A 26,697-nucleotide genomic window follows, 5' to 3' on the forward strand; every position below is an offset into this window, starting at 1 on the left:
GCTCATAAAGCTAACAGGTGATGTTCCCCTTGTCACTAGAAAAAAGAAACCTACTGAAGATGTGTTTGAGGTCACCTGTGAATAAATGGGAGCTTTCCTCGTGGCACATTTTGTTCTTCTCCTCAGTACTTTCACAGACTAAGGGAACTGAAGGTTCTATCACATACGTGTTAGACAGAAGAGTCAAAGCCAGATTCAGTTCTGTATCCTCTGGATTTTGGTTTGACGGAGATTCATCTGGATTTTCTGCTATATCTTGAGTGTTACTTGATTCCACAACACTTTTTGTGTGTGTTATATTGCCTTCACATTCATTTGTGGAGCTCTGCAAGGAAAATAAGCTTTTCTGATCACTGTGTCCTTCGGCATAGGAGTTGAGTGGCTCATTTTCATTAGACTCTGATGCCACTGTGTCTTCCAGTGTTGAGGTGATTCTTCGGGATTTTAGGAATGAAACTCTCTTTGTTTGAGCATCTTTTTGCTCATCATCTGAAAGATCAAAGTCATTGATTTTGCCTTTACTCCTTCCAGTCTTAAAAGCATCGGCCCTCTTTTTTCTTGATTTGAGTAGTTCACCAAACAAACCTGTGAAATATATAATCATGTTTCGTGATAGGTCTTGGAGACATTCTTTAAAAACTTTGACAACAAGACTACTAAAAAACAAGTGCTTACACACACACACACACACACACACACACACACACACACACACACACACACACACACACACACACACACACACACACACACACACACACACACACACATTACCGTCATCGTCACTGAAATCATCCAAGTATGAATACTGGTTTTGAGTTGGTTTCGTTTTTCTTGCCCTGGCAAAGACAGCAGCCTGAAGTTCATCCTACAGTAATAATTAATAATTATGCGCTCAGATTTTAGCCAAAAATATTATAAATTGTCAAAAACAAACAAACAAACAAAACAAAACAAAAACAAAAACCACTATACAAAGAACACACATAAAAAAGTTAAAACCTTAAGACAACTATTTTAAAAGCACCATTTTAAAAATGACATTACTCTTAATTTGTTAACTTTTTTTTTTTTTTTTTTTTACAAAATCAGTAATTTCCTTATGATTTCACTTACATTTCTAGTACAACCTTGCCATAATTACACTATCTAATGGGCACACACAGCATAACATTATATTTGGATTTCCTAACAAGACAAACATTACACTCATCGTACAGTCATTTGATGTAAGAGTTTTGCTGTGTTTATTATTTTCTGATGGTGGGAACACAACAAAATTCTTAAACTTTTGTGACTTGCGTTCACTCCATCAGAAATAAAAGTTTTGCTTACAAAATATGTGAAAAAAAAGTGAGTTGCTAGTTTCTAGCCCAATGCACAATGTTAAAGAAAAAGATTTTCAAAAATCATAGACTTTTCTTCTCCCTCAAATTTATGCTTAAGATAGGGACATAAGTCTTGGTTGAAATATGTGCTCTCTGAGCCCTTTTTTGTTAATGCCCATGTTTTAATTTTGTTATTAATCATAATGTTTGTGCATTATGGATTCTTTTTTACTGTTTCCAACATGCGTTGAAGAAATCATATCTGTTTTGTGCCAAAACTGAAACAACAAATGAACCAAATTCAGTTTTTTTTTTCAGTTTTTATAATAACTCCAAATCTTCTGCAATTAGCTTTTACATATTTAGTAAGATCACTGAAGTTAATGCAAGGAACTGTGTGTTGGGTTCCTGAAGTAAACATTATGAAAAATGTATAACTTGAAATAAGAGCCACTGTTTGCATAAAAATGTTTTTAAAGTCATCATTGTCAAACCTGAATGTCAAACTTTTCCTTAAAAATTTCCATCAATACTCCTTTATTATTATGTTCAACCAAGAGCAATCAGCCTTTATCTTTGGGAATGTAAATTAGAGGTATACTGCTCATTGTCAAAACATACAAATAAAACAACGGGAAGATAAAAAACTAAGGTTGTATGTGTTGTAGGGTTATTTTAGGACTTTTCAGCATTTTTCACCTGTTCGAAATTCTATTATAACGCCGATATAGCATTAAATAATGATGACAGTAATAATAATAATACCTGAAAAGTTGTTCTTTTCGATGTTTTGGGGCTTTTAGTGTAAGCCAGTGTGTCACAGTCCTGATTTGTCATCCTCAAAACAAAATCATTGACGTTAGCGAGCTAGCCAGTAACGACTATAAACTTATCGGGTAACTAACGAAAATTCCCACAGTACCGCTGCTTAAGCAATGTAATTAATACATATAGCGCATACAACCATTCGTGAATTTAAAAAAAAAAGGCTTAAAGTTACGACACCAGGACTGAGCACCAGCACCGTTATCGTTTCCAATTGGTTCGTGAACCTCTGAATCGAAGCTTCAACTACGACAAGTCAGAAGGGTCAAAATATGTATGGGCATTGCACGTCCCTTTGTTCATTAATTACAACCCCTGGCAATAATTATGGAATCACCGGCCTCGGAGGATGTTTATTCAGTTGTTTAATTTTGTAGAAAAAAAGCAGATCACAGACATGACACAAAACTAAAGTCATTTCAAATGGCAACTTTCTGGCTTTAAGAAACACTATAAGAAATCAAGAAAAAAAATTGTGGCAGTCAGTAACGGTTACTTTTTTAGACCAAGTAGAGGGAAAAACATATGGAATCACTCAATTCTGAGGAATAAATTATGGAATCACCCTGTAAATTTTCATCCCCAAAACTAACACCTGCATCAAATCAGATCTGCTCATTAGTCTGCATCTAAAAAGGAGTGATCACACCTTGGAGAGCTGTTGCACCAAGTGGACTGACATGAATCATGGCTCCAACACGAGAGATGTCAATTGAAACAAAGGAGAGGATTATCAAACTCTTAAAAGAGGGTAAATCATCACGCAATGTTGCAAAAGATGTTGGTTGTTCACAGTCAGCTGTGTCTAAACTCTGGACCAAATACAAACAACATGGGAAGGCTGTTAAAGGCAAACATACTGGTAGACCAAGGAAGACATCAAAGCGTCAAGACAGAAAACTTAAAGCAATATGTCTCAAAAATCGAAAATGCACAACAAAACAAATGAGGAACGAATGGGAGGAAACTGGAGTCAATGTCTGTGACCGAACTGTAAGAAACCGCCTAAAGGAAATGGGATTTACATACAGAAAAGCTAAACAAAAGCCATCATTAACACCTAAACAGAATAAAACAAGGTTACAATGGGCTAAGGAAAAGCAATCGTGGACTGTGGATGACTGGATGAAAGTCATATTCAGCGATGAATCTCGAATCTGCATTGGGCAAGGTGATGATGCTGGAACTTTTGTGTGGTGCCATTCTAATGAGATTTATAAAGATGACTGCCTGAAGAGAACATGTAAATTTCCACAGTCATTGATGATATGGGGCTGCATGTCAGGTAAAGGCACTGGGGAGATGGCTGTCATTACATCATCAATAAATGCACAAGTTTACGTTGATATTTTGGACACTTTTCTTATCCCATCAATTGAAAGGATGTTTGGGGATGATGAAATCATTTTTCAAGATGATAATGTATCTTGCCATAGAGCAAAAACTGTGAAAACATTCATTGCAAAAAGACACTGTCAATGTCATGGCCTGCAAATAGTCCGGATTTTAATCCAATTGAAAATCTTTGGTGGAAGTTGAAGAAAATGGTCCATGACAAGGCTCCAACCTGCAAAGCTGATCTGGCAACAGCAATCAGAGAAAGTTGGAGCCAGATTGATGAAGAGTACTGTTTGTCACTCATTAAGTCCATGCCTCAGAGACTGCAAGCTGTTATAAAAGCCAGAGGTGGTGCAACAAATTACTAGTGATGTGTTTGAGCGTTCTTTTGTTTTTCATGATTCCATAATTTTTTCCTCAGAATAGAGTGATTCCATATTTTTTTCCCTCTGCTTGGTCTAAAAAAGTAACCGTTACTGACTGCCACAATTATTTTTCCTGATTTCTTATAGTGTTTCTTAAAGCCAGAAAGTTGCCATTTGAAATGACTTTAGTTTTGTGTCATGTCTGTGATCTGCTTTTTTTCTACAAAATGAAACAACTGAATGAACATCCTCCGAGGCCGGTGATTCCATAATTTTTGCCAGGGGTTGTAGTACCGAAACGTCAGGGGAACTAAGGTTGCATAAAAGTAAAATAAGCAGTAACTCAAAAACTGTTAAATGCTGATACAATGCAATTTACCAAATAAAATAGCACAAAATGAAGATGTGGGATTAATGGTGATTGATTTTTATTCACCAGATAAATTGCAAAGGGAACTTTGTATTTACTTTGCAATATCCTGCGTCTGTCACCTGGATGGTTCGTGAATGGTGGATGGAAAATTATGAACAGCTGTGGTTGGTAGTAGCCAGTCTGCTCTGTGTAAGCCTGATCATGTTCAGATGCTAGTACTTTGATGGGAGACCTCTTCGGAAGACCAGGGCCTGTGTGTATTCCTTTGGGACCGGGTAACACTACAGTTGCATCAGGTGGGGCATCTGGCGTGAAACTTGTGCCAAATCCTAATGCGAATCTGGATCTGGATCTGCTGTGGTGACCCCACTCAAACGGGAGCAGATGAAAGGCAAACAACAACATTAACAGCTGCGTTTGAATTTATCACCCATGGTCACATTTAACAAACTAAGCAAGCGCTGAGAGAAACATGATGATGACACTGGCAAATAAGGGATGAAACATATCTAGAATTAAAGAATGGATAGAATGTGTGGCTGGGGAGGGTGTCAAAACCTTTCATCTGTACTTCAAATTAGTGATGGAAACTCAAAACACTGCTGCCAGACTTTTCCAAACCTTTGCAACACACGTTTCGAAACATTGTTCTGGTGTAGGAATCAAAAGATAGACATTATGGTTATCGTGGGACCTCACAATACGGCACCATTTCAAAAACAAATGTTTTACTTAAGTGAATAAACCACTGTAGTCAGCGCTGGGTCTGTAGCACTAATAAACTCATTTCTAATTTACAAAGTGGTTTGGTCAAAGAACTACCCATGAAAAAAAAAATCTTGAAAACATTAGCTTAAGTTAGGGTTAGATCACCGTTTCCTGTTTTTTCCAGCAGGTGTCCCCATTAGAGGCTTAATTGGAACTTCGAGCATGAACGAGCCTCAGTGCTTCGAACATCGCTTCGAAGGGGTTTCATTTCCAATAACCAGCAAAAATCTATTTAAGCATAAAAATTCAAAAAGAAAAAATAATATAGCACCTTCAACTGCACCACAGACTAAAACAGTTAAATGTGGTCTATTAAACATTAGGTCTCTCTCTTCTAAGTCCCTGTTGGTAAATGATATAATAATTGATCAACATATTGATTTATTCTGCCTAACAGAAACCTGGTTACAGCAGGATGAATATGTTAGTTTAAATGAGTCAACACCCCCGAGTCACACTAACTGTCAGAATGCTCGTAGCACGGGCGAGGGGGAGGATTAGCAGCAATCTTCCATTCCAGCTTATTAATTAATCAAAGACCCAGACAGAGCTTTAATTCATTTGAAAGCTTGACTCTTAGTCTTGTCCATCCAAATTGGAAGTCCCAAAAAACAGTTTTATTTGTTATTATCTATCGTCCTCCTGGTCGTTACTGTGAGTTTCTCTGTGAATTTTCAGACCTTTTGTCTGACTTAGTGCTTAGCTCAGATAAGATAATTATAGTGGGCGATTTTAACATCCACACAGATGCTGAGAATGACAGCCTCAACACTGCATTTAATCTATTATTAGACTCTATTGGCTTTGCTCAAAAAGTAAATGAGTCCACCCACCACTTTAATCATATCTTAGATCTTGTTCTGACTTATGGTATGGAAATAGAAGACTTAACAGTATTCCCTGAAAACTCCCTTCTGTCTGATCATTTCTTAATAACATTTACATTTACTCTGATGGACTACCCAGCAGTGGGGAATAAGTTTCATTACACTAGAAGTCTTTCAGAAAGCGCTGTAACTAGGTTTAAGGATATGATTCCTTCTTTATGTTCTCTAATGCCATATACCAACACAGTGCAGAGTAGCTACCTAAACTCTGTAAGTGAGATAGAGTATCTCGTCAATAGTTTTACATCCTCATTGAAGACAACTTTGGATGCTGTAGCTCCTCTAAAAAAGAGAGCTTTAAATCAGAAGTGCCTGACTCCGTGGTATAACTCACAAACTCGTAGCTTAAAGCAGATAACCCGTAAGTTGGAGAGGAAATGGCGTCTCACTAATTTAAAAGATCTTCACTTAGCCTGGAAAAAGAGTCTGTTGCTCTATAAAAAAGCCCTCCGTAAAGCTAGGACATCTTTCTACTCATCACTAATTGAAGAAAATAAGAACAACCCCAGGTTTCTTTTCAGCACTGTAGCCAGGCTGACAAAGAGTCAGAGCTCTATTGAGCTGAGTATTCCATTAACTTTAACTAGTAATGACTTCATGACTTTCTTTGCTAACAAAATTTTAACAATTAGAGAAAAAATTACTCATAACCATCCCAAAGACGTATCGTTATCTTTGGCTGCTTTCAGTGATGCCGGTATTTGGTTAGACTCTTTCTCTCCGATTGTTCTGAGTTATTTTCATTAGTTACTTCATCCAAACCATCAACATGTTTATTAGATCCTACCAGGCTGCTCAAGGAAACCCTACCATTATTTAATGCTTCGATCTTAAATATGATCAATCTATCTTTGTTAGTTGGCTATGTACCACAGGCTTTTAAGGTGGCAGTAATTAAACCATTACTTAAAAAGCCATCACTTGACCCAGCTATCTTAGCTAATTATAGGCCAATCTCCAACCTTCCTTTTCTCTCAAAAATTCTTGAAAGGGTAGTTGTAAAACAGCTAACTGATCATCTGCAGAGGAATGGTCTATTTGAAGAGTTTCAGTCAGGTTTTAGAATTCATCATAGTACAGAAACAGCATTAGTGAAGGTTACAAATGATCTTCTTATGGCCTCGGACAGTGGACTCATCTCTGTGCTTGTTCTGTTAGACCTCAGTGCTGCCTTTGATACTGTTGACCATAAAATTTTATTACAGAGATTAGAGCATGCCATAGGTATTAAAGGCACTGCGCTGCGGTGGTTTGAATCATATTTGTCTAATAGATTACAATTTGTTCATGTAAATGGGGAATCTTCTTCACAGACTAAAGTTAATTATGGAGTTCCACAAGGTTCTGTGCTAGGACCAATTTTATTCACTTTATACATGCTTCCCTTAGGCAGTATTATTAGACGGTATTGCTTAAATTTTCATTGTTACGCAGATGATACCCAGCTTTATCTATCCATGAAGCCAGAGGACACACACCAATTAGCTAAACTGCAGGATTGTCTTACAGACATAAAGACATGGATGACCTCTAATTTCCTGCTTTTAAACTCAGATAAAACTGAAGTTATTGTACTTGGCCCCACAAATCTTAGAAACATGGTGTCTAACCAGATCCTTACTCTGGATGGCATTACCCTGACCTCTAGTAATACTGTGAGAAATCTTGGAGTCATTTTTGATCAGGATATGTCATTCAAAGCGCATATTAAACAAATATGTAGGACTGCTTTTTTGCATTTACGCAATATCTCTAAAATCAGAAAGGTCTTGTCTCAGAGTGATGCTGAAAAACTAATTCATGCATTTATTTCCTCTAGGCTGGACTATTGTAATTCATTATTATCAGGTTGTCCTAAAAGTTCCCTAAAAAGCCTTCAGTTAATTCAAAATGCTGCAGCTAGAGTACTGACGGGGACTAGAAGGAGAGAGCATATCTCACCCATATTGGCCTCTCTTCATTGGCTTCCTGTTAATTCTTGAATAGAATTTAAAATTCTTCTTCTTACTTATAAGGTTTTGAATAATCAGGTCCCATCTTATCTTAGGGACCTCGTAGTACCATATCACCCCAATAGAGCGCTTCGCTCTCAGACTGCAAGCTTACTTGTAGTTCCTAGGGTTTGTAAAAGTAGAATGGGAGGCAGAGCCTTCAGCTTTCAGGCTCCTCTCCTGTGGAACCAGCTCCCAATTCAGATCAGGGAGACAGACACCCTCTCTACTTTTAAGATTAGGCTTAAAACTTTCCTTTTTGCTAAAGCTTATAGTTAGGGCTGGATCAGGTGACCCTGAACCATCCCTTAGTTATGCTGCTATAGACGTAGACTGCTGGGGGGTTCCCATGATGCACTGTTTCTTTCTCTTTTTGCTCTGTATGCACCACTCTGCATTTAATCATTAGTGATCAATCTCTGCTCCCCTCCACAGCATGTCTTTTTCCTGGTTCTCTCCCTCAGCCCCAACCAGTCCCAGCAGAAGACTGCCCCTCCCTGAGCCTGGTTCTGCTGGAGGTTTCTTTCTGTTAAAAGGGAGTTTTTCCTTCCCACTGTAGCCAAGTGCTTGCTCACAGGGGGTCGTTTTGACCGTTGGGGTTTTACATAATTATTGTATGGCCTTGCCTTACAATATAAAGCGCCTTGGGGCAACTGTTTGTTGTGATTTGGCGCTATATAAAAAAATTGATTGATTGATTGATTGATTTCCGTCTCACGTGATGGTAACCAGTGGAAACGAGGACGCTCTGGTTAAGCGTATGCATTTACTGAATAAAGAGAAACCTTACATTAAAATGATCCCAATGCAGGGGAAAATTTCTTTTTTGAACAGATCAATGAATAAAATGATTTGTGTTTATGTTTTTTTTAATACTTTCACAAATCACAAACAATCTGACATGTTGCTGCACTTTGTTATGATTAATCCTTCTCTAAATTACCATTAAAACCATAACTGCACTTTGGCATTTTGTGAAAAAAAATCTACTCTGGACTGTTTCCTCACTGCTTGCATTTTCATAGGTTTTGCATATACTACAAAAAAACAAAACAAAACAAAAAAACACTAGAATTAAATTTTGACAAAGACATCAGTTGGAGATGTGAAACAGTAGAACAGATAGTCAAAAGGAATCAACACACCACAAGAGTTCAACTCATTTTCCACTACAACTAAACCTGTTTGGTCTACATACTTATTTTCTTTCAAGCACAAAACAATGAACAGTAAAACCTGCATGGTTGATGCTGAGTATGATATTTTACAGTGTCTACACTTAATATACTTTATCTGTAAATTTGTAATTCAATTCATGTATGGGCATGTGAACATTTAATGGTTTAATCTTAATCTGAACAGGTTTTTGCCAAATGTGTATGTTATAGAATTACTTATAACCCACTAGTAATTTTTTTTGTCCTCTTTAAAATTTACACCACATACAGTCAGGTGCAGAAGTATTTGAACTGTGATTTCTGGTGCAGCTGGACTATGCTGGGTCTCCAACTACAATTTCAAAAGCCTGTAATTCATGTCATGGATGTCTTAGTGGCTTCGCTCACTCGTCTCTTTCTTGCACAATCAGTTTTTGAGAATTGTCTGTTCCGGACAAATTCACCATACAGTAGCATACTGACCGTTTTTTAATGACTGAAGTAAATGAAGCCCAAGCCACATTCAGTATTGTAAATGTTTATGTATCCATTCCCTGATTTGTCTGAAGAAAACACTCTGGAAAAGTGATGATTTGCTTTAACAATAATCGGCAGATTTAGTTTGTCCAATGACTTACAGGCTTTGAAAAATGTTGGGACTATGTATGAAAAGGGCTGCAATTCCAAAATGGTTAATGTGATTTTGTTTATTCAATCCCTTGATCATTTCACTTCAGTTTCATTGTACAGGCACAAAATTACAAAAAGTTGTCACTATCCAAATACTTGGACCTAACTGTAATCAAACCAATTTAAAGTAAAGTGACACAGACATTCTTGTAAATGTAACAGACATAATATTTGCTCCCTGGCAACGTACAGGAGATGGAATATGATTTAAGACTACATACAATATCAAATTAAAAAGCCGTGTGACTGGCCCTGATATAAAAAAAGAAAAAAAAAAGGAATATTTCTGAAAATTCTGGCACACTTCATAACACGATGAGCAGCAAAACATTTTTAAAGTCCGTCCTTCACTGTAAATTATGCCACCACAAGAGTGTGCACTACAGTTGACATCAGGAAAGGACTTTGAATGACAGGACTGGTGGGGGGTGTATACATGAAAAACCTGACGAAGACAAAAGCTAATCTGAGATTTTTCTGCATTACTACTAGCAAAGTCTTTATCTCTCTCAAATTCAAATAATCTCTCTGATTATAATCCTTTAATTTATACACAAAATGCTATGTTAGTCTACATTTACTACCATTGTTGTATTTGATAACTAATTTTATGGTTCAAGTATAAATCATGGTGTCTCAGTAAAAATCTAAAAAAAAAAAAAAAAAAAAAAAGATCTCACCAAATGATTATGTTGGTGAATATTTTCATTTTTAGCCTCAAACATTGAGTAGCAGTCATGCTGTTGTAAAAATCACATACACTGGTCAAATCATGGGTCTTAAAACAGTTAAAAAACAAACAAAAAAGATTTTTGAGCAAAGGCTGACAGGAAGGTGGCGCTGTCCTGTCACAGTAACCAACTGTTGCTACAGTCAGAGCAGGTGGCTGAGTGCTGGTGCTTTGGCTTCACTGCTAGTCAACAGGTGGTGGTGATGGTGGCTCTCTTCTCTCCCTCTGCAAACCCAGAAAATAATGCAGATTCAAAAAAATATGGCCCAAATCCACTTTATAGCATTAACAAACCAACAGTTACACTGAATTAAAACATTTTAATCTAGAATTTAAAGACATACAGTAGTCCCTTTGTATTTTTTATGACTTAAGTCATGAAAAGAATGTTATTTGGTGCCATCACAATTTGATTTGTTTGTATTCATAGAACAGACTGATAAATCTTATACTGCCAATATGCTGAAAATTCAAATTGTGGGCTAAAATTTGATCATTTTTAACTGTGCAGATAAAAAGTGAGTTAAGATGTCATGGTACACAATGAGACTCAGTTTCCCAGCATGCCCTATGAGGGTCAAAAGGCACAGCTGTAATACATATCACTAGTGTTAGCTTCGTGAAGCAGAGGAAACATGATAGACCTTCAATTGTAACTGAAATTGGGTAAAAGAAAGTGGATAAAATCTGGACATATTTCACATGAAGGTTTCGCTGGTGGGCTGCACGGTGGCTTAGTGGTTAGCACTGTTGCCTCACAGCGAGAAGGTCATGGGTTCAATTCCCACCTGTGGCCTTTCTGTGTGGAGTTTGCATGTTCTCCCCATGTTTGCGTGGGTTTCCTCTGGGTGCTCCGGTTTCCTACCACATCCAAAGACATGCGGGTTAGGTGGTTTGGAATCTTTAAATTGTCCGTAGGTGTGCAAGTGGGTGTGATTGTGTTTGTTTGTCTATATGTGGCCCTGCGACAGACTGGCGTCCTGTCCTGGGTGTACCCCTCCTCGCGCTCTATGACTGCTGGGATAGGCTCCAGCCCCCCACGACCCTTAATTAGAGTAAGCAGTTGAAGATGAGTGAGTTTTGCTGGTTATCTGCTAGACATGGGTAAGACAACCCTCCATGGTCTGTTCTGTCAGTTGTCAATACTAACATTAGTTACAGTTGCTACATTTTTACCTCATTTATCAAAATGAGTTAGTGGGAGTGATCAATGTGTAATCAAAAGGATTATTAAATGGATTTTTCCAAGTTGTAAGTCAGAAATTCAGTGTTCCCAGTTTTTGTCAAATACAGCATGAACTTCAAACCTTCCACCCGCGTTTCCTCGTTCATGTTGTGTGCAAAATCTCATGGAGCAAAGTTACGATATTGATCATGGAATTCCTCCAAAGTAAATCCTCTACCAGCAAACCTGTAATTTTGTGATCTATCACAGAAATAAAGGAACTACACAAAGTATATTTTGTCAATTTTGTGAAAAATCAAGCTGGACTCGACCTTTAGCAACCATACAACCCTTTTCCAGATAAATGCTAAATATTTTTCACTTTCTGACTGGACAGGAAAAAGGGCTCACTGTCAAGCAAAGATTTAAAAAACATTTAAAATCCTATGTGTTCTGCTATGTGCTCTGCTATGGGTACCATGTATTACTCAGCAGGTACTTAGAATGAGTATATGAATGATACTAACATCATGGGGTCCAGCGGTCTTGTCTATGGAATGGGAACCCCTGAGACTGGATGGGCGAAGCAGGAAGAGTAGCAGAGCCAGTACAACCCATCCCATCAGAACCATGGAGAATGTCAGGTCTCCACCGCCCCCATCTGGCCCACTGGGACCTGGCACTGAACATACAAATGTATTTTAACATAATTTTTCATTCAAGAATGCGCCATGAAAACACATTTCCGAGTGGTATGACAGAGTGCTAAAAAGTATACGTACATTCCTGAAGGCACTCTGTGTCTGTGCAGTAGGACTGGGACTGTCTGAGCTGAAAGATACAAGTGTAAAAAAAACAAACAAATTGTTTTCAAGGCATGCTTTAAATGTAAAAACTGATGGCCCAGGGACCGGATTAGGCCCATGACACAGTAGTTTACTACCCGCTTATTGTGTATTAGTAAATACGGCCTACATAATTTTTCTTCTGGATGTGAAACTCGAAAATGTGTCCGTGTACAGCAAGAATGTTCGCTGTCAAATCCTCAGATGCATCCCCCCCAAGACAGTAAAGGTGTAAAAACACAGACTTGAAAAGCTAAATTCAATTCAATTTATTTATATAGTGTAAAATCACAACAGTCACCCCAAGGTACTTCACATGGGAAGGTCTAACCTTACCATAAAATTATAAAACTGTACTTAAAATACAGTTACTATCCAGTCATCACACATTCCAAAAACATACCAATAAAAGTACACCATACAAAAACCTGCAGTGCCGGGGGGGGGGGATAAAAAATTCAATACTGTAGAATAATATAGCATTACGATCATTGACAAATTCACACACATTTTCATCAACACTTTTGGACATTTTCATTAGGTTGTTGTTTCAGAGTAGATTCTTCTTCTCTGTACTTGCTCCTGTGGTTATACTGCCCTCATGGCTTCAACTGGTTTCCATGATAACTTCATTGGGCAGTGCATTTGAAACAAACATAGGATGTGAGTGATGTCATGCACATAGCCACAACTGTGTAGTTAATGCAAGTATGTGACTACACTGGATTTTTATGTGTGTGTGTCAACTGTACAGTAAAATTAAGACAAACCAGGATCAGATGAATGAAAACACTCAGTGAGTGGGTTCGTAAGTGTGGCCATAAATATTACTGTATATTCAGCTATGAAGGTTTGGATTCTGACCGATACAGGGGGGAACCTCCTATTTGGGGCCACGTGGGCAGCAAGCAGAATGACCATAATATAAAATAAAGACAGGCAGACCTATAAAGTTGGTGTGAGCCTTGCTGCTCCATGCTACAGTAGTGTTCAGAATAATAGTAGTGCTATGTGACTAAAAAGATTAATCCAGGTTTTGAATATATTTCTTATTGTTATATGGGAAACAAGGTACCAGTACATTCAGTAGATTCTCACAAATCCGACAAGACCAAGCATTCATGATATGCACAGTCTTAAGGGTATGAAATTGGGCTATTAGTAAAAAAAAAAAAAAAAAAAAAAAAAAAAAAAAGTACAAAAGGGGGTGTTCACAATAATAGTAGCATCTGCTGTTGACGCTACAAACTCAAAACTATTATGTTCAAACTGCTTTTTTAACAATCCCGTGAATCACTAAACTAGTATTTAGTTGTATAACCACAGTTTTTCATGATTTCTTCACATCCGCGAGGCATTAATTTTGTTGGTTTGGAACCACGATTTTGCTCATTTGCTAGTGTGCTTGGGGTCACTGTCTTGTTGAAACACCCATTTCAAGGGCATGTCCTCTTTAGCATAAGGCAACATGACCTCTTCAAGTATTTTGACATATGCAAACTGGTATGCGATATACAGGCCCAACACCATAGCAGGAGAAACATGCCCATATCATGATGCTTGCACCACCATGCTTCACTGTCTTCACTGTGAACTGTGGCTTGAATTCAGAGTTTGGGGGTCATCTCGCAAACTGTCTGTGGCCGTTGGACCCACAAGAACAATTTTACTCTCATCAGTCCACAAATATTCCTCCATTTCTCTTTAGGCCAGTTGATGTGTTCTTTGGCAAATTGTAACCTCTTCTGCACGTCTTTTATTTAACAGAGGGATTTTGCGGGGGATTCTTGCAAATAAATTAGCTTCACACAGGCGTCTTCTAACTGTCACAGCACTTACAGGTAACTCCAGACTGTCTTTGATCATTCTGGAGCTGATCAATGGGTGAGCCTTTGCCATTCTGGTTATTCTTCTATCCATTTTGATGGTTGTTTTCTGTTTTCTTCCACGCGTCTCTGTTTTTTTTGTCCATTTTAAAGCATTGGAGATCATTGTAGATGAACAGCCTATAATTTTTTGCACCTGCGTATAAGTTTTCCCCTCTCCAATCAACTTTTTAATCAAACTACGCTGTTCTTCTGAACAATGTCTTGAATGTCCCATTTTCTTCAGGCTTTCAGAAAAGCATGTTCAACAGGTGCTGGCTTCATCCTTACATAGGGGACACCTGATTCACACCTGTTTGCTCCACAAAATTGACAAATTCACTGACTGAATACCACACTACTATTATTGTGAACACCCCCTTTTCTACCTTTTTTTTTTTTTTTTAACTAATAGCCCAATTTCATAGCCTTAAGAGTGTGCATATCATGAATGCTTGGTCTTGTTGGATTTGTGAGAATCTACTGGTACCTTGTTTCCCATGTAACAATAAGAAATATACTCAAAACCTGGATTAATCTTTTTAGTCACATAGCACTACTATTATTCTGAACACTACTGTAGGTCATTAAGGCCACCAAGTTTCCAGAATGCAATTTGTATAATTACATTTTTCATTGATGTTTACCATCATTAATACCAATCTAAAATGTTAAAAACAAAAACAAACTTGTCTATAACTATAAAATATATCTTTAACCTAAATATTAGACTTTTTTGTTTTAAATCTCAAAAGTTATTTTAGCATGGTGGCTTAGTGGTTAGCACTGGTGCCTCACAGCAAGAAGGTCGTGGGATCGCTTCTTGCCCTTTTTGTGTGGAGTTTGCATGTTCTCCCTGTGTCTACGTGGGTTTCTTCCAGGCACTCCGGTTTCCTCCCAAAATCAAAACATCCTTATTTAGGGTCTGCTCCTTTCTCTGCCCCTGACCAAGGCAGCGTCTCTACATCTGGACTTAGTCCCCGGGCATCGGACTGTGGCTGCCCACTGCTCCTAGTGGGTGGATTGTATCTAACTGTAATTAGGATGGGTTAAATGCAGAGGACAAATTTCGTTGCATGTATATATGTGTACAATGACAGTAAAGGCTCTATTCAATTAAGTATTACTTTAACTGACACCAGGACCCTCCGATTGCATAACTCACATGCAAACAGAAGGCTGACTTTACATGTGCCTGCTTGAACAAACCCAGACATGTCCCACTGTGTCAACATTACTAATTAAACTAATATGATGAAAAAAGATTCCAACATGACCTAAAATAAGAGGTTCACTGGCGCTTAGCTGTTTCTAACACAATCCAAAGTTTCTCATCTAAATATGCAGTAGTTTTTAATAGTGTTACTTACATTTGCAGACGTTAGTCACAGGGTATAAATTCTAATAAATGTTTAGAAATTTCACAGCTGTTTTCTACTAACAAGCTGGGACAGACCGATAGACACACAGATATAGAAAAATCAAATATGCTGAAAAATTCTGCACATCACAGTCAGAATAAGTATGTCTTTTTTGCCCTCTTATTCCTTTTTGAAGAAGTTGGTGTGGGGGGGGGGTATACCTTGCTACTTTTGCCACATACTCAAAGCAATCATCACTGTGCCTTCCTAAAATAAAATAATAAAAAAAAAATGTTGCAGAGCCCTGAGGGAAACACTAATCAAAGGTTTGTTATTTGAACAACACCCTTTCCTGAAGCAAACAAATCAGAAAGCCATTGGGATGGCGCTCATAGACCCTGTGCAAATGACGTCACGAAACTTCCGTTCCGCCTTGTTGGGGGACAAACAAGACGCGCACTAGCTAGCTGCAGATATTTGCGATAAAATGCCGAGTTTTTGTGGTATAATCGGCTGTAGTAATCGCAAGAACAGGGAAACTAATCACAGTTTATTCAGGTCACCGGCAATTATCGAGCATCAAGGAGAAAATACGCGAGAACTGTCTTCAAAGAGGCGAGCAATCTGGCTAGCACAGATAGCTAGAAGTGACCTTACATCCGAGTCCAGTTTGGCCAATCTACGGATCTGTTCGGGTCATTTCATTAAAGGTCAGTCTCCTATTTAACTAGTGTGTTTCATGTACAGTATTTATTTCACTTATAAATCCTAGAATATGCAAAATTGTCATAATATCTACATGCAGTTGAGTAACCACACTGCGTGTGTGCGTGCTTTTTAATGTTTGGTGCCCGCTTTTTTTCCGAGTGTTTGGCGCGTGTGTGCGTGTGCTTTTTAATGTGTTTGGTGCGCGCTTTTTTTTTTTCCGAGTGATTTTCAACTTTTCTTTGCATGTAACTTTATCCTCCGCGCGTAAATTAGCTTGATATTCACTCTCTTCAACACTTCTTTCTACATCATCCGCCATGTTGGGGGGCGGTACCCAGTGACGTTATTGCACAGGGTCTATAGGCTGAGCCAACCGCAGCTCACCACGCACGCCGTACGTGTACAAAACGGAGCCAATGAGGTCACCTGGAAAAATGACACGACTTCACCACAGGCTAAGATACTTTAATAGACAGAATAGTTTATCTCAGCAACTTTTTCGTAACTTTTCCCCTCGAAAGTGACTGAGGAAAAGTCACAAGCACAACGTCGCAAAACTCACCAGTCGGCACTACAACAAAGTAAAACATCTGTGCAGTAAAGAGCAGACAGGATCTCAAGATAAACAATGAGCCGGAACCAGGATATGTTTTCTCACTGTCACTCACCTGCTTTTCATTTCCTCCTGGCTTTATTCTCTGGATGCTCTTTTATTTACATGCTTGCCCATTATAATGTTACTTTCTTTGCTGCATTCTGTCAACTTGTATCGCATTGCATGCTTCAAATGCTTCTTTTGGATAGATCCCAACAGGACAATCAACCTCTGCTGCTCTACTTTCCATTACTTACCAAGTTGATAAGGCGCCTCATCGCGTACTCATGGCTGCATATGCACTCACAGGGGTCAAATCCTCCCTCCGCCATTCTTCACCACAAGGCGCTCACCTTGGAAGCAAACAAAAGCACGGCATGTAACTAGGATGAAGAACAACATGAGAAACCCAATGCTCTGGTCAGCTTTGTGGTCTATTGTTATTCTGCAGACACACACACAAAAGGGGGGCAGAGCCAGCTCAGCTGGGACAGAGTGTTGCTGTATGTAATCCCTGTTTTTGTTAAGGGAGGAGTGCTCTCTTATCACTTTCACCAAGGTAATGTTTGCTGGCTGGTACCAATCATGCCAAAGTGCAGCTGACGGTGCTGCTCAAAAGTATGTGAACACATTACATACCGAACATACGAGTGTCGGCTGAAATGTTCTGCAAGGAAAATGGTACAAGAATAATCCCTTACTTATTGACTATCGCAGCATCAAACAATTTTCTCTTGCAATTCCAGGGATCTGCAGAATCGCCTTCAATGTAACACATGCACCAAAAAATGTACGTCAGCAAAAAATGGCGACGTACATGGACATGTGTTTGAAACAACATGCAGGAATTGTATTCCTTGCAGCGGAGGGCTGTGCACATTCGACAAATGGGTTTTGACTATGGCGATGCCTCTGTAATATCAGTGCAGTCAGGAGGTGAAGGGCAAAAATCCTGTATAGCCAGGCCCCTAGTTAGTGTCCATGGCCCTAGTTGGTGTCCGTGGACGAACGAATTTGTGCTGGTTGCTGTGTCAAGCAAGAAGACATCAACAAAATGGTTGGCATTTCAAAAGAGTGGGTCCATCACATTCTCCATGATGTACTTGACTATATATATATATATATATATATATATATATATATATATAAAAAGTGTGTGTATAACAGATCCCACAGATGATGGCTCTTGAAATTAACCAGAAATTAAAGTGGGTTTGTCAGAACTTCTGACTCGATTATGCTTTACTCCACCTGATTGTTCTCCGACTTTTACTTTTTCTCCCAAGCTGAAAGAACTCCTGAAGGGACACCATTATACTGATGATGCAGACCTGCAAGCAGCTGTGCGTTGCTGGTGGCAAGAGAATACACCCGATTTCTTCATCCACAGGATGCAAAAACCTGTCTGGCGGTGGCATAAGTGTGTAGAAAGGGGAGGTGACTATGTGGACAAGTAATGACACTGTCTGATAGAGAACATTCCAAACTTGAAGCAGATATTTGACTGATGTATCGTACTTGTTATTGAAATAATCCTGTGGGAGGGATAACTTTTCTGTTATGAGAACTGAAAAGCTTCCAATGCTACATGAATAAACTGCTCCCCAAAACTCTACACTGTTATACAGAAGAAAGCTGCAAATACTTCTGACTCCAAGCTTCAATATTGCAGGACTTGATGAACTCAGAAATACTGTAAAAACAAACAAACAAAACAAAAACCTAACTTAGAAACTGATTAGTAACAATTGAAAAAAAAAGTTTAAAATTAATCAATGTCACTCATCTTCAACGGCTTTTCCAGGTTCGGGTCGTGGGGGCAACAGCTCCAGCAAGGGACCCCAGACTTCCCTTTCCTGTGCCATACTGACTACCTCTGACTGGGGGATCCCAAGGCGTTCCCAGGTCAGTGTGGAGATATAGTCTCTCCACCTAGTCCTGGGTCTTCCAGATGGAGGCCCCTGCTGCGCAGATTCTCCGGCTAATAATCTCATGCTCCATCGTCCCTTCACTCGTGAAGAAGACCCCAAGGTACTTGAACTCCTTCACTTGGGGCAAGGCCATATTCCCTACCCAGAGTAGGCAATCCATCGGTTTCCTCCTGAGAACCATGGCCTCAGATTTAGAGGTGCTGATTCTCATCACAGCGGCTTCACACTCGGCTGCGAACCAATCCAGTGAGTGTTGGAAGTCACCGGCCGATGAAGCCAACAGGACCACATCATCTGCAAAAAGCAGTGATGAGACTCTGAGCCCACCAAACTGGAAACCCTCTCCCCCCCCCCGACTACGCCTCGATATCACAAACAGGATTGTTGACAAGGTGCAGCCCTGGCGGAGGCCAAACCCCACCGGAAACGAGTCCGAGCACCCGAACACAGCTCTTGCTTTGCGAGTCCAAAGAGTGAATGGCCCTGAGAAGGGACCCCCCTCACTCCATACTCTCGCAGCACCTCCCACAGTATCTCTCGGGGTATCTGATCATACGCCTTCTCAAAGTCCACAAAACACATGTACAACCCCTGGCAAAAATTATGGAATCACCGGCCTCAGAGGATGTTCATTCAGTTGTTTAATTTTGTAGAAAAAAAGCAGATCACAGACATGACACAAAACTAAAGTCATTTCAAATGGCAACTTTCTGGCTTTAAGAAACACTATAAGAAATCAAGAAAAAAAGATTGTGGCAGTCAGTAACGGTTACTTTTTTAGACCAAGCAGAGGAAAAAAATATGGAATCACTCAATTCTGAGGAAAAAATTATGGAATCACCCTGTAAATTTTCATCCCCCAAATTAACACCTGCATCAAATCAGATCTGCTTATTGACATTGACCCTATGCCATGACATTGACCCTATGTGTCTTTTTGCAAGGAATGTTTTTGCAGTTTTTGCTCTATGGCAAGATGCATTATCATCTTGAAAAATGATTTCATCATCCCCAAACATCCTTTCAATTGTCCAAAATATCAACATAAACTTGTGCATTTATTGATGATGTAATGACAGCCATCTCCCCAGTGCCTTTACCTGACATGCAGCCCCATATCATCAATGACTGTGGAAATTTACATGTTCTCTTCAGGCAGTCATCTTTATAAATCTCATTGGAAAGGCACCAAACAAAAGTTCCAGCATCATCACCTTGCCCAATGCAGATTCGAGATTCATCACTGAATATGACTTTCATCCAGTCATCCACAGTCCACAATTGCTTTTCCTTAGCCCATTGTAACCTTGTTTTTTTCTGTTTAGGTGTTAATGATGCCTTTCGTTTAGCTTTTCTGTATGTAAATCCCATTTCCTTTAGGCGGTTTCTTACAGTTCGGTCACAGACGTTGACTCCAGTTTCCTCCCATTCGTTCCTCATTTGTTTTGTTGTACATTTTTCGATTTTTGAGACATATTGCTTTAAGTTTTCTGTCTTGACGCTTTGATGTCTTCTTTGGTCTACCAGTATGTTTGCCTTTAACAATCTTCCCATGTTGTTTGTATTTGGTCCAGAGTTTAGACCCAGCGTACTGTGAACAACCAACATCTTTTGCAACATTGCGTGATGATTTACTCTCTTTTAAGAGTTTGATAATCCTCTCCTTTGTTTCAATTGACATCTCTCGTGTTGGAGCCATGATTCATGTCAGTTCACTTGGTGCAACAGCTCTCCAAGGTGTGATCACTCCTTTTTAGATGCAGACTAACGAGCAGATCTGATATGATGCAGGTGTTAGTTTTGGGGATGAAAATTTACAGGGTGATTCCATAATTTTTTCCTCAGAATTGAGTGATTCCATATTTTTTTCCTCTGCTTGGTCTAAAAAAGTAACCGTTACTGACTGCCACAATCTTTTTTTCTTGATTTCTTATAGTGTTTCTTAAAGCCAGAAAGTTGCCATTTGAAATGACTTTAGTTTTGTGTCATGTCTGTGATACGTTTTTTCTACAAAATTAAACAACTGAATGAACATCCTCCGAGGCCGGTGATTCCATAATTTTTGCCAGGGGTTGTAGACTGGGTGGGCATACTCCCAGGCACCCTCCAGGACCTTTGTGAGAGTAAAGAGCTGGTCGGTTGTTCCACGACCAGGATGGAACCGGCAATGTTCCTCTTCAATCAGAAGTTCGACTATCGGCCAAACCTCCTTTCCAGCACCCTGGAGTAGACATGATCAGGGAGGCTGAGTAGTGTGATGCACCTGTAGCTGGCACACACTCTCTGGTAATCAATGTGACTTAACACAAAATTTTACCCAACTCTGATTTCAGCTGCTCAGACTTGAGGATTCGCTCCTTTTCTCTATTTCTTATCAGAGTATATTTAAGAGCTTTTGTTTGTGGACTGCACAAGTGATTTCCTATGTGATTAAGCCTCTGTTTCAGTGTGGACCAGATAGAACAAAGAGTGATGACTGTATTTCGTTAACACTTTATAGGGTGAAAATTGCCTATACATTTGTTAGAATTTGGTGGTCTGGCTTGATCCAAAAGCTTTACTTTTAACACTTTATGTTTTGAGACAGGTTTAATCAATGTATCTTAGTAATCCGTATTAAGAGGTCACAAAAATATAACATCCTGCTCACTAACAGAACAATTTGTAGATTCCTGTTCAGTTATCAATAATGCAAATGGAAAGTTGTGAAAAAAGGAGTAGAACAGGAAGAGAACACACGTCACGATATCCTGCCGAGTCATTTTAGCACTACCTGCTGAAATATTGATAAGGCAATTTTTGCTATATTCTTATTCTTTATTGTGGACAGTCTAAGGCACACCTGTGCACTAATCATGGTGTCTAATCAGCATCTTGGTATGGCACACCTGTGAGGTGGGATGGATTATCTCAGCAAAGGAGAAGTGCTCACTATCACAGATTTAGACTGGTTTGTGAACAATATTTGAGGGAAATGGTGATATTGTGTATGTGGAAAAAGTTTTAGATCTTTGAGTTCATCTCATACAAAATGGGAGCAAAACCAAAAGTGTTGCGTTTATATTTTTGTTGAGTGTATGACTAAGGGCCCTGTCATGGCATACTGTGATGCACAATATAAAAGGGCACAAAGCAAGTCCATTTGGGGCTTGTCCAAATCCACTTTAATATTTACATGGCGTGCAATTTGAGTGACACAGGCTGGTATTTAATTGCTTAATTAATCATGGGTAGATATGTTTCAGGTGTAACAGTCATTACACCAAACAGTGTCATCTGTCATCCCCTTCACTATGTAGGTGGTGGAGAAGTGAGAGATTTTCTGGTGAGGAAGTGGATCTGCGCCCAAGCAAAATACACAAGCAGTTACAGGAACACTGGCCATCCACCTCAACCACAGGACAAGAAGCCATTGAGGGCTTCATTCCTGCAATGCCTGTTCTGCCATCTCCATGCACCCAATCTCTTTTTTTTTTAATCTCAGACAACACCTCCTCCACCCCTCACAAAATTGATATTTACATCTGTATACAAGGTCTATTAGAAAACTATCCTACCTTTTTATTAAAAAAAAAAAAAAACTATATGGATTTGAATGACGTGCGATTACACCAATCATGCTTGAACCCTCGTGCGCATGCGTGAGTTTTTTCACGCGTCGGTGACGTCATTTCCCTGTGGGCAGGCCTTGAGTGAGATGTGGTCCCGCCCTCTCGGCTGAATTCCTTTGTTTCACACGCTGCTTGAGACGGCGCGCGTTGCTTTATCAAAATTTTTTCTGGACCTGTGAGGAATATCCGAGTGGACACTATTCGAGAAATTAAGCTGGTTTTCGGTGAAAAGTTTAACGGCTGATGAGAGATTATAGGGTGTTTCTGTTGGTGTAAGGACTTCCCACGGAGTGGGACGTCACGCAGCGCTTCCAGGCGCCGTCGTCGGCCTGTTTCGACCTGAAAACATCCTAATTTAAGGCTTAATTCACCCAGGACATCGTGAGAGAACAGAGAAGATTCAGAAGAGGCCGGCATGAGGACTTTATGCGGACATTCCACTGTTTAAAGACATTTTTTAATGAAAGGTGTGCGCCGCGACAGGAAAAACACCTCCGTGTTGAAAACCATTTGTAAAATTCAGGCGGCTTTTGATGGCTTTCAACAAGTGAGTAACTGAGAAATTAACAGCTTGGGCATGTTCCAACTTGCCCGTTAAGGTTTCCAACACGGAGGTGTTTTTCCTGTCGCGACCCCCCGCGGTTGGGTCCGGCCCGACATGCGACTCTGCCCGCACGTTCTTTCATTACAAAATGTCCGTTAACAATGGAATGTCCGAATAAACTCCTCATGCTGACTTCTTCTGAAAGTTCTCTGTTCTCTGACGACTTCCTGGGTCAACAGAGCCTGAAATGTGGAAGTTTTCAACTTGAAACGGCGAGACGCTGCCGCCTCGAAGCGCAGATCACCGTCAGGCACCGTGGGCCGTCCTTACGGCGACACTACCAGACCAAAATCTCTCATCAGCCGTTAAAATTTTTACCGAAAACCAGCTGAATTTATCGAATGGCGTCCACTCAGTTGTGCCTTACAGTTTTGAAAAAATTTTGATCAAACAAAGCAGCAGTCTCTGAGCCATTCCTAAAATGAAAAAAAATCGACGAGAGAGTGGGCCACTCCTCACTCAAAGACTGCCCACAGGCGAATGACATAACCGACAGGTGTGAAAAAACTCTTGCATGCCCATGAGGGTTCAAGCATGTCTGATGTAATCACACGTGATTCAAATCCATATAGTTTTTGAAAAAAATAATAAGGTCGGATACTTTTCTAATAGACCTCATATTATATAATATTTGCATTTTTGATTTTGCCCTGCCACCAGTGAAATGGAGTATGAGCAGTTTATGAGCAGTTAGTTGTCAGGAGCAATCTCAAGTCAAATATGGGAGCATATGATGGTGCCACACTATGGAACTGCCCCGGGTCCAGGATGGCAACCACCCAGACATAACCAAGCCATCTTCACCCCTCAAAAGTAACCATCTCCTGCAACCAGATGAAGGGTGGGTGTTCCCCTGGAATTCTCAAGCAATCAGCATCCACAACACTGTGGATCACGCACAGAGAAATGCAACACATCATCAAAATGTCATAGCTAACAATGAAAGTAATACTTTTCATCTGGTGTAATTGGAGTACCACCTTTTTAACAATCAGGCGTCCATCTATATAATATTATTTTGAACAGTTTGGGTGCATCATTTCTTGATTATTGCTGATCTGAAAATCATAGCTTTTAAACATTTTTTAATCAATAAATCATTGATAGTCAAATAACCATAAAACAGTTAGAAATTTGATCACTGATATTATTATGAAATGCTCTGAAAATGTATTATACAAGAGAAAGAAGTGAAACTGGTTGCAAAGTCACATATAACAGCCATGAAGGGCTCCGCTCATTGCAATACACCTGACATGATACTTAGGATGGCATTATTTTTCAGTACTGAAAGGAAATTAGTAATATCTGTGGGAAAATTCCCAGTATCTGATAAAGATATGGCTTAGCACTGTTGCCTCACACCAAAAGGTTCGTGGGATTGCTTCCCAACTGGTCCTTTCTCCACGTTCTCCCCATATTTGCAAAGACATGCAAGTTTCCAAAGACACGCAGGTTAGGTGAATTGGAAACATTAAAATTGACCGTAGGTGTGCATGTGAATGTTTTTGTCTCTCTATATCTGGCCCTGCAATAAACTGGCATCCTGACCAGGGAGTACCCCACCTCTCGCTCTGACTGCTGGATAAGGCTCCAGCCCAAGCCTTGATTGGAGTAAGCAGGTATAGAAAATGAATGAATGATAAAGATACAACATTTTTCAACTGCAACAAAAAAAATATATATATACCAATTTCACCTGAAAACACAGACATAAAAATTCATTAAAATTGGTCTGAGAAAACAATGCGTATTTTTGGGGGCAGTCATTTAGTGTACCAAATAATGGACAACATCAAAAATGTTTGGGCTCATTTTCAGAATAGCTGGCACACATTTTTGTTTAATAACTTCATACACCTGATTATGGAAAAGTCATACGAACAATAGCAGATGACACCCAGTGCATTTTGAACTTGCCACAATCTGCATTTACCCATATTATAGTCAAATAACTGTGCAACGGTTAGAACTATTTGAAAGGAGCAACTTGAATACAAACAAAATCAGACAACACAAGACCATGGTTTGAGACTCAGACCAACAATATTTTCCCACTGACTGATTGATGACATCAACCGTAGCTGTCAATAAATTCCAGTGTTCAAGATATAATGAATTCCATTCTTCAAACACATGCAAAACCTCTGTCACTGGTGACTGTTTGAGGTTTTCTAGAATTCCCTTCAGCAAATACATCATTACTAATCTCCAAGTGTTGGAGATTAACCAGCACTTCAGTGGTAAGTTTGTTTGGGAAGGCTCATCCCCACCTAGTAAGACCCTTTGGCTGCTCCCTTGTTTTAACTCGGGGTCGCCACATGATTTGGTTGCTGCCTGATTTGGCACAGGTTTTACACCGGCTGCCCTTCCTGCGCAACTCCACATTACATGGTGAAATGTGGTATAATATAAAGGTGGCAGGGGTGGGGTTTGAACTGTGAACATTCCAACATTGAAACTAAGTACACTAACCACTTGGCCACCACCCCGACTACAAGGCTCATCCTTACCTACAGTAAGTATAAATACATACCTGGAATAGGGTAGTTTCAGTCTGTTGACACTGGGCAGTACAACAACAACAAAAACAATCAAGTTACTGTTATTTTGTAAATGAGGTTTGGAACAATTATTGATAAGGTTCTTTAATAGATTTTTTTAAATGCAGGAGGTAAACTATTTTTTTTTTTTTAATTCTGGGGCGTCTAAGACTTTTGTATTATAAAACTGACAGCTAAAAAAAAGTAGAAAGAGCTCAATTCTCATACCGTTCCAGCAAATGAATACAAATACAGTATTAATAGTAATAATAAACAACATGCAGTTGTCATGCAGCTGACATGTCAAAAGATTCCTGTAAAACTAGCCAAACCAGACCAGCATGTTTTCCACCTAAATAAAAACATGTATCTCGGGGGACACAGCTCTGTGACAGCAAGATGACATGGAAACATGACTTACTTGAGGCTTACAGAAGTTCGTTCCTGCTGCTTGAAAGCTTTTTAAGCAAAGTGTGAACACGGCGAAGTCTGTTTAGCAAATGTAAGCCAAACAGCGATTCTTCTTCACGTCTTACATCCTGGTACTGACGGCTGGGCGTTCTCTGCTGTCATTCGTACCTCCTATTGGGGCAAAACTTTGATGAGCACGCGTTTCAACCAATCACAACGTGGAACATGTTACACGTCTGGATAGTAAACAAACAGCACGACCGAGACTGTACAGCTGTGTAATAAGGTACACGTTACCAAAATGCTCTTTTTAAATTTTTGGTTTATGTACAGCTCATTCATAGATTATAATGCGGGAACATATGTTCATATCAAATTTAGTCACATCAGCCCAAACCACAAACAAACAAAAACAAAATAAAGTAAAAAAAAAACTGCTCAATTAATCTCAAAGTGAAAAAAATCTGCCAAATGGTATAAATTAAATAATAAACAAAAAAGAACAGTTGTCTCCAAGTTAAAGATTTGTTTGTGACTCCGTTTACATACGCTGTTTTCACAAACACTCTAAATGAATCCATTAATTTTTACATTTGCCCTGTTAAT

At 39.3% G+C, this 26,697-nt stretch overlaps 2 protein-coding genes and 2 long non-coding RNA genes across 4 annotated transcripts in view; 2 read left to right on the plus strand and 2 right to left on the minus strand.

Moving 5' to 3' along the window:
• The window catches only part of map9 (microtubule-associated protein 9), a 17,996-nt gene extending 15,634 nt beyond the window's left edge, over positions 1-2,362 (minus strand). The window contains exons 1-3 of the mRNA XM_034187763.1: positions 2,094-2,362; positions 775-868; positions 76-585 (exon numbers count right to left, since the gene is read on the minus strand). Of these exons, the coding sequence (XP_034043654.1) occupies positions 76-585; positions 775-868; positions 2,094-2,165 (676 nt within the window). The 5' untranslated portion in view covers positions 2,166-2,362. The remainder of the gene's footprint in view (positions 1-75; positions 586-774; positions 869-2,093) is intronic.
• Positions 2,119-21,881, plus strand: LOC117525838. The gene is made up of 3 exons (XR_004565155.1): positions 2,119-2,202; positions 11,424-11,429; positions 21,848-21,881. It is a non-coding gene; the product is annotated as an uncharacterized LOC117525838 (long non-coding RNA).
• smim14 (small integral membrane protein 14) lies at positions 9,735-26,245 on the minus strand. The gene is made up of 5 exons (XM_034187765.1): positions 26,102-26,245; positions 17,249-17,344; positions 12,400-12,448; positions 12,145-12,299; positions 9,735-10,677 (listed from the first exon to the last, which is right to left on the minus strand). Exons 2-5 carry the CDS (start codon positions 17,321-17,323, stop codon positions 10,636-10,638), a joined length of 321 nt encoding a protein of 106 aa, XP_034043656.1. The 5' UTR covers positions 17,324-17,344; positions 26,102-26,245; the 3' UTR covers positions 9,735-10,635.
• On the plus strand, positions 15,933-18,606 carry LOC117525837. Its single transcript, XR_004565154.1, has 2 exons — positions 15,933-16,398; positions 18,278-18,606. It is a non-coding gene; the product is annotated as an uncharacterized LOC117525837 (long non-coding RNA).
• Positions 26,246-26,697: the final 452 nt, after the last annotated feature.

This window comes from Thalassophryne amazonica, chromosome 15, assembly GCF_902500255.1.
Source record: "Thalassophryne amazonica chromosome 15, fThaAma1.1, whole genome shotgun sequence".
Lineage (NCBI taxonomy): Eukaryota > Metazoa > Chordata > Actinopteri > Batrachoidiformes > Batrachoididae > Thalassophryne > Thalassophryne amazonica.